This window comes from Atractosteus spatula, chromosome 17, assembly GCF_055471065.1.
Source record: "Atractosteus spatula isolate fAtrSpa1 chromosome 17, fAtrSpa1.hap1, whole genome shotgun sequence".
Taxonomy (NCBI): Eukaryota; Metazoa; Chordata; class Actinopteri; order Semionotiformes; family Lepisosteidae; genus Atractosteus; species Atractosteus spatula.
The window spans coordinates 8,400,843-8,415,208 of NC_142722.1; the positions used below are offsets into that span (position 1 = coordinate 8,400,843).

General features: G+C 38.1%; 1 protein-coding gene across 1 annotated transcript in view; it reads right to left on the reverse strand.

Annotated features, from left to right (window-relative positions):
• Positions 1 to 7,252: 7,252 nt before the first annotated feature.
• scarf2 (scavenger receptor class F, member 2) overlaps positions 7,253 to 14,366 on the reverse strand; it is a 29,766-nt gene continuing 22,652 nt past the window's right edge. Inside the window, exon 11 of the mRNA XM_088935731.1 lies at positions 7,253 to 12,369. Coding sequence (XP_088791857.1) covers positions 11,219 to 12,369 — 1,151 coding nt within the window. The 3' untranslated portion in view covers positions 7,253 to 11,218. The remainder of the gene's footprint in view (positions 12,370 to 14,366) is intronic.

Genomic DNA, 14,366 nt, shown 5'->3' on the forward strand with positions numbered 1-14,366 from the left:
TGTCAATTCTAGACATTTGTGAGACTCTAAACAAAGACTGCAGATTGATATGAAGGCTGACAGTTTGTGTAAATAACGGACTACTAACTCCAGACAACTTCAAGAGCGATTCTATTTTCATTTCATTCAGTGCATTTTCCATGATGCAATATCTCTTCCTCTGCTTGGAAGTAGCCCTAGCCTTTGGGTATCAAGGTAGAATTTTTCTTAAATATTTTTTTAAATAAGAACTTAAAAAATACAAAGTACTTTTTGATAAAATTAATAATTTAAAAAAAGATTTATTTGAATTTGATTTTATTTGAATCCCCCGCTTTTCTGAATTCTGTGTCAAATGTGCTGCAATGTATCAGGTTTATGAAAAATCATCAGGATTTTGGATATGGATCTCCAATCCATACGAATTCTGTTCTTTAGAGTGGAAGAAAACAAAATATTCATGATCCTCTCCACAGAGCAGAAATACAGGATAACAGTGATTGTGATATAATAAGTTTCATGAAGCATTTAGGACTGTTTTTCCCTTGTGTTTTTCTTTCCATTTCTCCATTACATAAACATTTTTCTGATTCTTTATGGACAAATTGGTCTGCCATTGAAATGACACTGCTGTCTGATAATTCCCCTGTAAACCTAGTTGTCACAGTACAGTACGTGTTGATGAAGTTAAGCTAGGAAGAACTGCTGTATCTAGTTGTCTCCCTTTTCAAAATACTATAAATAAACAATTTTACAATTTGTTGGACCGGGCATTCACTGCAATCAGAGTTTTTTAGATACACCTTAACAAACATAATATCTCTAGTTCCACAGTCTTGCACTGTATATGGCTAATTTATTTGCTGAATGTAGCTTTGTTCCACAATAGTGGGCTGTTTGGTGTTTTGTCAGTGACAAATCATAATGTAACCCTTTAAAATAAAACAGGCAAACCACCAAACCAGTCTAAGGCAGGAAATCTCAAAATGAAATACAGGCAAACCCATGTCTGACACTCGGTGGCACCAAGTCTAGAAAGAAGACATATTTAAACATTCACTTGGAGGAAAGCAATACATACTCCAATGTATTATTTTCACGCTGTTACATTTTACCATGACTCTGTAAAATGTACTGTAACCTGAAATTAATTTTAAAAATCGTTCTGTGGGTTTGTATGCTGAGGGAAATTACCTCCTCAGCATATTTAAGATTATTTGGCCGATTACTTTTGTATAATCAGTATAACAAAAGCTGAATGACTTAATAAGTAATACAGTAGATCATTGAGTATTGTTTCTGGCAATAGCAAAAAAAGATTTTTAGGGCTTGTTTAAAATGGAGCATTACTTTCCTTTAATTCCAATGTTTATGAGTTGTGCATTAACAAAAATGTTACCACAGTTACATCACAGTGGATGACTATTTAAAAATCTCCAAAATCTATCAATGTTCAGGAGTTAACCACATCAGGGTACTTTGTGGTTACAATATATGCCATGAGACTGCCACTCCAGCTCTCCTCTCCAATCTGCCAAAGTTAATTTAAGACAGGATTGCATATTTGCTTTAATGGTTTCAATCTGTTTCTTTTCTGTGTCGCAGATATGCTTGTTGTCATTCTAGGTTGCACAGTTCCTACTGTCATGTGTCATGTCTTTTATAGCATCTGTGTGGGAAGAGTTCTGCATTTTTAATAGCTATGTCATCACATCTGGGAAGAGTTACTGACACGTCAAATGCAGATATGGGTGTGAATGGTATTTTTCACATTTCAAATTATCTCCTTACATAGGCTACTTCTATCATTAACATTGTAGGTTTTACACCATCAAAAGATTTTGAAGTTTTGCTCCACACAGAAATAAACATGTTATAAGCTGCAAAATATGATTTCAGTGAACAAAACAGCACTCAGTAAATAATTAAGTATGATTGATTTCCCCAATTGTAATGGTACTGATGATTAGACTACACATACTGTACTTAGAAACTAGAAAACCAGATTGATGGAGATTGCCAGATTATCTCTTTCTGACAGCACTGCTAATACAAAATCTTGATTCCTCTCATTGCTTCAACTATTTTCCCCAATCAAATCTAGGATCATACTTTAATTTTCCATGTATGTTTTTAAACAGAAAAAGCAGTGCTTCATGTCAGGGGAAGTAGGCCTTAAAATTAATCTCTGTCACATTTTGATGTTTGGTTTGTAAAGCTACCATGTTTAAGAGAAAAGAGTTTTCTATAGTCTTCTGCCCTTATTAACAGCAACACTCTGACTATGTAGTGCATATCGAGAAGTCCACTGTGTGCGTTTTGAGTACTGTATGTGAAAACTAAAACCTTGAACCACAGAGTTTCCTCTGCTGAGAGAGCTGTGACCTGTTTTCCATTAAGCAGAAATCCTCCTTAATAAACTCTCATAGAATTTGTGCTGACAAGGGGGAAAATATAATTGCAATTTATACTGTAGTTGTGGACAAAATCCTGCACACTCTTCTATCTATTGAATTCAGACTTCTTCAGTCCACAATGACACACTGTAGAAGTTTAACATTCCAAAGCCCAAAAAAAGATCATAAGAAGAAGAAAAAAGATGCCGTCAACTTTTCAAAACGAACAAATATACTTCACAATTGGATCTTTAAATTATACTTTTTCTTCCATTATTTCCATATTATCATGCAGTATGGCAAGGACAATTACTGTATGTTGCATTGACCATCATCTTGGGAAATATGCCTTAACTAACAATGTTTTGTATTTGAATTTTTACATATCACAATTGTGTGTACTTTAGAACTGTAATTACAACACAAGTAATACCATATGTGGAATGAGCCTAGATATGATTGGGGGGGGAGTCAGTTCTTTGTAATGACTTGAGAAGCTACTGTGGGGGAAAAAGAAAAAGTTTCGCAATAGCTCTAAGATGGTATTTTATACTACTCATTCAAAAATGAAGTGGATTGTTGGGAAAAGAGTTCCAAACACAGAGAAAGCAATAGAATTTGCAGCTGATATGATAAGTTGAGGACACAAAAGCAAGACATCGACATATGTATAGCAAGTTGGGTGGAGCTCCCTGAAACTGCACTACAGTTTGCAATTAAAAATGTTTGAGTCAGGAAATGGCTTCAATGTGCATCGGAGTTTGGGCAAAGACAGAAATATCATGCCAAGAAAACATTACAGATTTATTAAGCTTTTTGTTAGATCAAGATTTTAAAGGTATTTTTATGTTCATATTTTCTTGTGGTGTGCTAATTAATGGGGAAATTTGCTACTTGACCAGTTTTTTTTTCTTTTCTCCACAGCCAAACATTGTTTCTTCTTTCTGCTTTTCAGTATGGAACTAACCTTGTTACTACTTAATTCTTTGCAGTCAATGATAAGCCTCTGGGAAAATATGTGAATGGACTGTTTAGCTAAGTCATCACCTCAGTGTGTACTGTATGTTACAAACACAGCAGATCCTATTCTTTGACTTTTTGGTGGTGAAGTAGAGATGATGTCAGAGCAATCAGATAAAAAAGAATTTAATAAAAATGAACAAAAGTAGCACTAAATGTAAAAGTGATTCCAAAAAATTACTACTGCTGCTCTGAGAAGATATTAAATAAATATCATGGTCAAATCACTTTAAATAAGGTAGCTACAGGTAGCTGTAACTACTACATAATACAGGGAGATCTCTATTAGTTACAGCTGCAAAAGATCACTAGGAATTAGCATTAGATAACCTATAGATTTGACTCACACCCAGAGCTATCTTTATAACTGTTTTGGCTTTCAGCTACTATCCTTCAAGGGAAAATTCCAATACAGAAGCCCCGTTATACTGTATATTTATTTAGTTATCCAAACCATATGTGTCAGTCTAAAAAACAGTCCAATATTAAAACTCTACACTGCACATTGTTTAGCTTCTTAAAAAAACACTTTCATGTGAAATATAAAAATGTTCTGGTTCTCTAATAAACACAAGGGCCAAGGCAATAAATTGCAGATTAGTCATTTTTATGTGACCAGGGATTACAATAATTCTAATTTGTTATCATTCTAATAGCAAAAATACAAATGAAATAAGGAGCAAAGGGTTGACATAATTCTTGAATTATGTTTACTTAATATTGGATTATATTTATCAATGTGGAATCATGGACAGAAATCAAATTCAGCTTCACTTTTACCTTTTTATGGGAGGAAATGATCTTGACCCGGAAGTTAAAGTGCTCATTGAATTAGTCCTTATTATAATCTAAACGGTTTTTATTTCTCATGCTGTGTCTGTAATGAATCCCAGGGATTCCTAAAAAGTAGTTTTGATCTCCCTGTGCCTTTTAAATTCAAATGGAAAATGATCTTGGTTGAGTCACTTACAAATTATGCCAGGACCTGACCTTTTAAACCAGAAGGTTCCTGGGTTAATCTAACAATTACCACAGTCAAAACTAATCTAAAAGTAGTACTTGTTGTCAGTGTATGAAAGGAGGGAGATTATTCTTCATCTCTGTTCAAATGTGTGAGAAATGAAGTATATGTAGGTAAGCTGTGCAGTGACACTGTTCTTTTTATTCAGTTCATCCTATGTTTTCCCCTCTAAATTTACCCCACATACTTCATTTTTACTCCAAATTAAGATCTTCTATAAGTTGTCATCTTACTGAAGTTTTATATAGTGATTATATGGTGAGTGGATACTCTTGCATAATGAAGAAAAATAAAAATATTTTTGTCATCATGATACATGCTTCAAAAAATTAATATTTTTCATCTCCTTCTCAAGTGTTAAATTACTTTGGCTTTGATTCTGCTTTGCTTTGCAGAAAATAGTTGCCTTTTTTTCTCCACTCATAAATTTCTTTCTTCCTCTTTTTTTTCAGCACTCAAATAGCTACCAGATGTGAATGCATTCTCTCCAAGTTACCATAGCAACAGGGAGATCTCATTAGGCTTCTGGGCCTAGGTTGCTGGCTGGCTTAGGGCCTAGTTGTTTCTTAGTCCTGGCACTTGATTACAGGCCAGGGTCCAGGATATGTTTAGCTTGGCACTCAACAAGTAATTTCAGTTACTTTTTTTCATTTTTTTCAGCAAACATTATACCACCATATCTGGACGAAATGAAGCCGTCATGTATAGTTTCTTTGTTTCTTTCTCTCATTTGACATTTGTTTAATAAGGTTCCAACCAGCAGTGGAAAACCTATTTTTAATTGACTGTAGCTTTGATATTGACCTACTATTGAACTCTTATTCTCCTTAGACAGCCTATGTGGTACCTGATCTGGAAATACAAAGGCCAAGTTCAGGCATATAAATAGGTGCTGAGGAGGCATACTTCTTTTTAAAAAGTTACAACAAACAAATTAAAAAAACAAAATGTCCTAATATTATTTTTGGTACATCACTGAAAGAATTCTTTGGTAGTGGAACAATTCTTTGTGTTGCATGCTTGGAAATGCATTATGCCTCTTTTCTCTCTCATTCTCCTTGTTATTATAGGAAATGGTCCCTACAGATTTGAATTACGAATTAGTACGTTTGTTATTAATAATTAATAAAATGGCCTTCTTGGAGCTTCAGAGATATCATAAGCTATATGGACACTTCTGTGAAATACAGTTCGGATATCAGCATTTCAATAGGAGTTCCCAAAGGGTGGTCTTTTGTGTTTCTGTAAGGGCAAAATATCATTCTCTTAAAAACTTAAATGTCCTTGTGGTGGTAGAATTCCATGAAAACATTTCTGTGTTAGAATAGTGAAAGTTAATAAAATGTAAACATACTATAACGGGAATGTTTACACACTGTGCATATTTCTGCAAAATACATTCTTCTGTTGTTTTTCTTAGGGCGACTAGACATAAAAGATACCACATTTAATAGTAACCTGTCATATTGCACTAAGAGGGTATACCACTATAAACAGTGGAATATTCAGTTTAATTTTCCATTCTGTAAGGAAAAAGTAACATCATATAATGATTCTTTTAAAGGAACGAAGAAACACCTGACACTTAGGACAGATTTATCAAGTTTTAAAGATTCCTTTCTACATTGTTATCCTTAACCCTTTTTGAGTTATAATAGGTCTGTTACATTGACCTCTGTGTCACATCTGGGATTTGCCTGAGCAAGGAGCTACAGAGGACATTTCATTTGTTTAGTCTGTGCAGAAACAGTAATTGGACCGTCATGTCAGCAGAGAAATGCTCCAAGGTCTGGATTCAATTAGTAACCACATGATCCACATTTTCTATTTCTTTTACTGCTATGCCCCCTTTTTCCCCCTAAAGAGTACAAATATTCAGCACATGATACATTAACTTCAGGGCCCATTGCACAGTGCTCTGACTGTTAGGCCATGAATAGGCCTCTTGTCCTGAAGTGAAACCCAGCAGTGGGTCTCTGGCTCTAGTTTCTTTTACTGGTTCGATCTGAGCACAGCAACCCCTGGTTAAATTGATAGTCTTGTTTCTGAAAGGGCAGCCAGGAGTATCCTGAAAGTGTAAAATAGCAATACGAAGAAAACAATTTTTCCCCCAAAACTTGTGACTGGTGCAGGAGCCATGTGTCAACAAAACCAACTCCTGAGAATCACACACATCAATGTGAACGAAATTAACATTAAAATATATCAAACTACAATGCTTACTATGGGAGATCTCCAGGGAATCTATGGTTATTACTGGAAGTGGTGTTAGTGGGACCAGTGGGGGGCTCCCACTAACTGCTGCACTAAGTGCTGCGGTCTGTGTGGGTCCTAATGCCCCAGAATAGTGGCAGTGACACTACTGTAGTGGACGCCATCTTTCGGATGGGACGTTAAACCGAGGTCCTGACTTTCAGTGGTCATTAAAGATCCCCGGGTATTTCTTGATAAGAGTAGGGAGTTATCCCGGTGTTTTGGGGCCAAATTTCCCCCCTCGGCCTTTACCGTGGCCTCCAAATTGTCTCCGTGTATGATTGGCTTGCACTTGCCCTGCGATGGGCTGGTGCCCTGTCCGGGGTGTACCCTGCCTTGCGCTCGTTGCTTGCCGGGTAGGCTCCGGCTTCCCACGGCACCGTATGGTATAAAACAGTTTGGCAAATGACATGACATGATGACAATGTTTACTTAACATGGAATTCCTTTTTGTAAAGGGGTGACCATTTCTTGACTTCATTCCTTAGTTATTTTTATTTGCAAAAAGAACCCAGTCTGTCTTTTCCTTTCCCAAACCACTCTTTCACCCTAGTCTGTCACAGTGAGTCATGAGAAATTCAATGAGTATGAAATTTTATTTAATTAAAAAACAAACCACAAAATCACACCAAAAACAAAACAGACAAACAAAAACCAAAAACCTTGTTTGACGCCCTGCTAGAGCACTATGCGGCCTGTTAATAAAAAACAGGCTTGGGCCAGTCAGACTTGAATTTAACCTACAGTATAAGACAGGTAATTATTCTTAAATGTTGTCTGTTATTTTGCTGCACCAATGTTTGTATGTTTCATTAATTGAAATAAAAAAAAGTTTCTTGGTGGTAGTGATATGTTAGACTTAGAGGAAAAGGGTTTATGTGGAATTTACTTCTTAGGTCAAAAAGGGACCTATTCTGAAACCTGAAGAAAATGCTTATCACCACTTACAAACAAGATCTGTGTCTCATATAGTAGCTATTGCATCACTTAAATTTAACAATTGCAAGAAAAAATATATGAGCAAGACTAAGGAACTCCCCAGTGAAAATTCATTGTGGTAAACAATAATAAATGTCCAAAATGCAAATTAGCCAATACAATATGAAAGCCAGTTCATTGACAACAATAAAATAACAAGAAATAGCAAATATTCCATATTAATAAGCACTGCTTATGCACATTTACAATAATACTGTTAACACAAAGGACTTCTTTACAAATAGAAAAATATGAAAGCTCGTAATTTAGAAACCAGCTGTACCATTAAACAACAACAAAGACAACAATGACAAGTAGGAAAAACCAGCATTCAAATGGTCTGAAAGTCAAGAGGCCTGAACAGGACAAATGCATCTCAATGCCTGTATATTTACACTCTCTGCAGGTACGGTGCTGACATACACTTGGCAAAAACAGATTTCTAACATCATGAAAATATTTCATTTTACTGAACCATTTTGTTCATGTGGAGAACACTCAAGAGCTCAGCCCCTTCAACTTGAAAGACTCCCTGTCCTAGCTAGTGTCTGTTAGCGGAACTAATCTGAAAAGCTGTATCATCTGTTGTCTGACATCAGGTAAACCCTGGGCATAATAACTTGAGCTGATTATTTTCCTCAGGTCTTTAGTACCCAAGCTCTACTTGAAGAGAAAATTATTCAACAGCTAATCATGCACCACAATTCAAGTCCTAGGCCACGCTGGGTAGTGTAACAGTCAAGGCTCTGGACTCATAGCTAGAGAGTTGTGGGTTCAAATCCCAGGTAATGGGATACTATTGTACCCTAAAGGAAGGTTCTTCACTCATATTGTTCCAGTAGAATGCCCAGATGTGAAAATGCATGCAAGGGTAAATTGCTTTGGATAAAACTGTCAGTCAAATAATCTAATAGTAGACAGACACCATCTAGGTGAGGGAGGCATTCAGAGGGGCTTCACTTTGACACTGGCACACATAAAATCCTTCCATGTTTATATAATGTGCAGATCATAACCTACAATGTGGACCAGTAGCAGTTCTTTCTATGTCTCCAAAACACAAAATGGGGACAAGAGCTGTTGAGGCACGCACACTAATTCCCACACCAGGGACGGTGGTTCATTATTTACCTGGGAGCCTTCCACTCCGGCTATGTTAACATGCAGCAGTTCATTCAGAGCACAGCTTTCAGTAGGTGTAATAAAACGCAACAAATAAACTCTTCATATCCAGCACACCCCAATATACACGAATATATCACTACTGGCATTATTTAGTTGGCAAACAATTTCAAATACTCAACCTGTCAGGGTTCGAATGTAACTACTAGACAACCACAGTACAGTCCACCAATATTCTGTCTTTCACCTTGACAATGATATAATTTAGATTGTGGATTTCTGGGTCTACGTTGGTATTTTTGAATCTTTGGTATTGGTAAATGCTTTGGTATTTTTTGGGAGAAAGGTACATTAACAACAAACACTGCAATATCAGCATTTCAATGCCTTTCTTATCACCAAGACAAAGATAGTGATTTCAATCTCTGAAAACAAAGATCTATTTTAAATTCATGGTTGATTGTTTTATGCTGAAAAGTGACATTTTAGTTTTTGGTCAAATTCCAATAATGGTGAAATGAGTCAACAGGTCAAAAGAGACAGCATGCTTAACTTTGGCTTTAACTCGCCTGGCTGAGGAAAAGACAGTACTAGTCAGAGATCAGGGCTGTCACATCCACTCCAAAAAGTTCCTAAAACCCAGATGCAGATTTTGAACACTGAGTTAAGAGAAGGTTGGTTACACTGTGCCTTCTCTGGAACGTAGTAAAATGTGTGTTTAACATGGAAAGAATAAAAAGCGTGTATGATGTAAGTTTGAGTAGATTCGGAAACAGTGCGTGAGAAGCCTCTATACCACAGGTGACAAAATGCAAGTCAGTGAATACGTGGCAGCAGTAGTGTCTAGTAGCAGTACTAGTTAGAATAGATTAAAAAGTATTCTGAGCTAAATATTGGGAAAGAGAAGGAATATCAGATATGTCTTCGACTGGAATCTTTAGGACGGGATAGAGTTGAGGGCCAATATATGACCAGTTCGACACCAACTAAAGGGGGGGGGGGGGGTGGTATACGATATAGGCTGGGGCCATAGGTGCAGTGCACTGGACACTAGACCAGAATTGTAGAAGGGGGGGGGGGGGGTCGGAGACCAGAGTGGGTGAGATTAGGAAAAGAGAGAGGGGAGGGGGACAACATTGCCAAAGTTGTTTCGTTTTTCTGTAAGGCTTGATTACATTAGGAGTCCTTATAGAAAAACTCAGATGGGATGGTGGATGCAGAGATGCTTGTTTTCAATGGAGGGCTGAGGCTGAAGTATTAAAAAAAAAGCTCTAGTCTTGAATGAACATAATGAAGGTAAGACACCAGAAATGCTAAATGTGAAACGCCAAGTGCTTGAAAAGATGCAGACAGCCAGGGAGCTTTATGTGTAGGAAAGTGAAAGTGTGAGAAGGTATTTCCATTTTCCAGCTTGAACTGTTCATAAACAGCTGTAACTTTCCAAACGTCTTATTACGTAGCAAACTGTAGCTGTTTCTTGTACCTTAGGGCCATTGTTACATTGTCCCTCAAATAATGTTCTGTTGTAGAGTGTAAGTAAAATCCATTTAAAAACTATACTGCTGTTTTGCTTAGATTTGTACCTGTAAAATCTCACAATTACTTTAAAAGCATGGGGATTTTTTCTGAAGCACAAATATAAAAACCACCCTGTAAGTGTTTTGTAACAGTTACAAATGTTAAATACCAATGAGGGCAAGAACGATATTAGCATTATGAAGTAAATCTACTTCAACACAGCTGTTGACTTCTTAAGTTTGAATCTTTGAAGGACTTTGGGATCAAAATAATAGCTAACTTTCTGAGATAGCAAATTTGTGCTTTTTCAAAAGCCCAGAGTATCTAGGAGACTGGAACACAATCTTTATAATAAAGATTGAACACACCATTTTAGTACTTTCTTTTTAGTACCGTTCAGAATCAAAATATTGGCTACTTTAGTTGCACATTAGTTATGTATTAAATACTATACTTCAAAACCAGCATCACCTGGAGTATATTAAATACACATATACAAAAATAAGATGCAGAAAAACAGTGAAAGACTGCTTTCTGAATTTCTTTTACTATCCTCAGAAAATATCAGAATATCTTATGTTGCTTGTTATAACAGAAAATACTAAAAACACTTCACGTTTACAACTAGAGCAACATCAAAAACTGCATAAAGTCCAGATAATACTGAATGGCCCATAGTCTGTCTTAGCATTTCAGTACTCCAAAGTCTGATATTAGCAGTTTAACCCTTTCTGTTCTGCAGGAAGTACTGTGTGCAACATTTGGTCCATTCCATATAATCTTGAAAGCAAGTAAATTCACTCCCGTACTATTTATTTATAATAACTGAACAGCTGTTTTTTTCTTTGGTTATTTAATTTTGGTAGGTATAATAGTTGTCCTTTCCATTAGGAACTGAAACCCTGGTAGTTTTCCTAAAACTGTGCTCTTTTCATTTCACTGTCAGAGGTGGCATTATTGCTGTCTTCGGGTGAGATTTAGATTCGGAGTCTAAAGTTCCTTCCTTTCCTTTCTTCCTTGGAGGTTTTTTGATGGGTGTCTTCTTTGGTGTAGGGTCTCCTGGCTCTTGTCTCAAGTTATCAGACTCCTGTTTTTCAAGGGTTTTTGTCTCAGGCGACAAAGTTTCTGAAACAGGGGCTACCATTTTTTGCAAGCTGTTAGACGTGGACAACAGAGGCTTACTGGAATTCTGGTTGACCACAGCTGCTGAGCGTTTGGCCTTCTGTGGAGGGGTGGGTTTCTCTCTGTGCACCTGCGGAGTGGACAAGCCATTCTGCTTTGCAAAACCTTCACTCCGGTTAATGCTTTGAGTCTTCTCCTTCAGTTGTGCAGCCAGCAAAGTGGCTGCTTCTGAATTCATGTGAGGATGGATCACTTCACGTGACTTCCTAGGGCTTTTTGGCTCCTCTTTTGCATCGCTGCCTTTTTTGTCAACGTGGAAGTTACCAATCTTCTTTAATGCATTCTGAACAGCTCCATTAATGTGTTCCATCTGCTCTTGGCCTGGCCTGGTTTTGTGTGATCTGTGCTTGTTTGGGGAGTTTGTCCCTTCTTTGGCATCAGGAGAGCTTTGCTCCTTGTGCTTGCTACCTTTCTCCTTGACCCTGCCACTGTGCTTCTCCTCACTTTTCCCAAGGTTCTCACTCGAACTTTGCTTCTTCTCCTTGGCATTTGGCGATACTAGACTTTTTTCTGGTGTCTGGCTGGACCCAGAGGTGCCGTGGATCCATGACACTTTGGGCTTCGTGGAAGGGTCTGGTGGACGAGGCTTGGTCCTCTCTGGTGATGGAGGTTTGTCAGTGCCTTTGACATCAGAGCTGCCACTGTCTTCATCATCTTTGGATTGCTTGGATAGCCGTGCAATTTTGGCATACAGGGGTCTGATGGATTCTGAGCCACTGGTGGATCCTTCACTGTCAGAAGATTTCAGCAGAGATGTTTCACTCGTGTCCCCAAGGCACTGTTTACTGGAACCTGTGTCCTTCAGAGAAGTATATTCCCCGGCATCCTCCTCGCTGATGGGTGTTGCCATCTTCTCTACTACATTGGGGCTTCCCTTTTCTTTGTTCTCTGACACAGATTCTGCATGAAGATTAAAAAGAGCATGCATTTATTAAAGACAGTTATGTATTGCTGTTGTACATTTCATGTTTTGGTGAGCCTGATTAATAATATAGATGTGTTGGTCTGTTTGTTCCCTCCTTCACCAATTATGTGCTTATCCCGGTGATGGTTTGTAGGATACAGGAAGCACAGAGCAAGGAGAGCCCATGAGCGTTCTCCCCTTGAAAGTGCTGCCTGTCTGCAGGGCTCAAGAAAAAAGGAAACATTTGAATATCCAAATGAACCTAACCAGCCTGTCTTTGGGGGCAGGAAGGTAACCTGAGCACCTGTTGAAAACTCATGCACACATGGGGAGAACACATACACACACTCCACAGACCTTCAAGGCTGGAATGAAATCCACAAAACCAGGGTTATGAGGCAGCAGCATGCTGCCCTGGTATGTTTTTTTCTTTAAATTAATTCTTAGGCAGGGAATATTTTCTCTAAATTTGTAAGAGGCTTGGACAGCCTGTAACCCTGTGCCAATAAAGCAAATTACAACCATATCTACAACACGTTATCGTTACTTTCTTAATATATAGTACATTCACTTGCCTGGTATACAGTCAAGATAATACTGTATATCAAGAAGATATTTTACATGGCTTTAAAAATCATAAAGTTCTAGACCCAATACAGGAAGTTGAGCCCGGAAATTATGCAACGATCATAATTTTCTTCGGAAAATAACTGAATAACGCAATCCTCAGTGAAAATTATAGAGTACTGTTTTGTGGCTATGCTATATAGAATTATAGCTCAGTTAGCTGACTGAAAGATTGGTAACTTTTCTACAGATTTCCATGTTTCACATTTAAAAAAAAAACCCAATGAGTCACAGGCTGGACGTGTGCCATGGGCTGAGCTGGCCCTCATAACATTTCCTGTTTGTGTTTATACTGCTAATGGGTGTACTGTTTGAGTAGATAAGAAAGATAAAGAAAATGTTGAAGTCTGCCATTTAAAGCAGGGGTGGCCTTAGTCTCGTTTAGGTTTTAGTAATTTCACATGTTTTTGTATACATCATGGGGTGGCATGGTGTCTCAGTGGGCAGCACTATTGCCTAACAGCTCCAGGATCGTGTATTTGAATCTGACCTCAACGTTGTGGAATCTGCATGTTCTCCCCATGTTTCCATGGGTTTTCATCCCATTTCCCTGTGGCCTTTCCAGGGGCACAGCATGTGCTCTTTGGTCAGTCTTGTTTCCTGTGTTCTTCCATAACAGTCCCCAATTTGCCACAAATTCCACCACGAACATCTTCATGAGTGGGTGTATAAAACTCAGGGAATTCTCCAAATATGCCACTAGCCATATCACCCTGCAACTCACAACTGGCAATCCACTGAAGCTAAGCAGGTGCAAGCTTGGTTAGTATTTGAAGGGGAGACCTCCTGGGAAAAAACTAAGTTTGCTGCTGGAAGAGGTGTTAGTGGGGCCAGCTGAGGAGGGTCAATTTGTGGTCTGTGTGTGTCCTAATGCCCCAGTATGGTGATGGGGACAGTATACTGTAAAAAGGCGCTGTCCTTCGGGGGAGATGTAAAACCGAGGCCCTGATTCTCTGTGGTCATTAAAAAAGAGGTTATTCTTGAAAAGAGTAGGGGTGTAACCCAGGCGTCCTGGCCAAATTTTCCATTGGCTCTTACCAATCATGGCCTCCTAATAATCCCCATCTATGAATTGGCTTCATGACTCTGTTCTCCTCCCCACTGATAACTGATGTGTGGTGAGCGTTCTGGTGCACTATGGCTGCCGTCACATCATCCAGGTGGGGCTGCACATTGGTGGTGGTGGAGGGAAGTCCTCATTACCTGTAAAGTGCTTTGAGTGGAGTGTCCAGCAAAGCGCTATATAAGTGTAAGGAATTTTTATTATTATTATTATCTTAAGGTGACTCATCCATATTTTCACCCAGTGGACAGGCAGTAAAATAAAGCATTTTAACTGTGCCTTCTGAAGAGATTCTCCGGACAG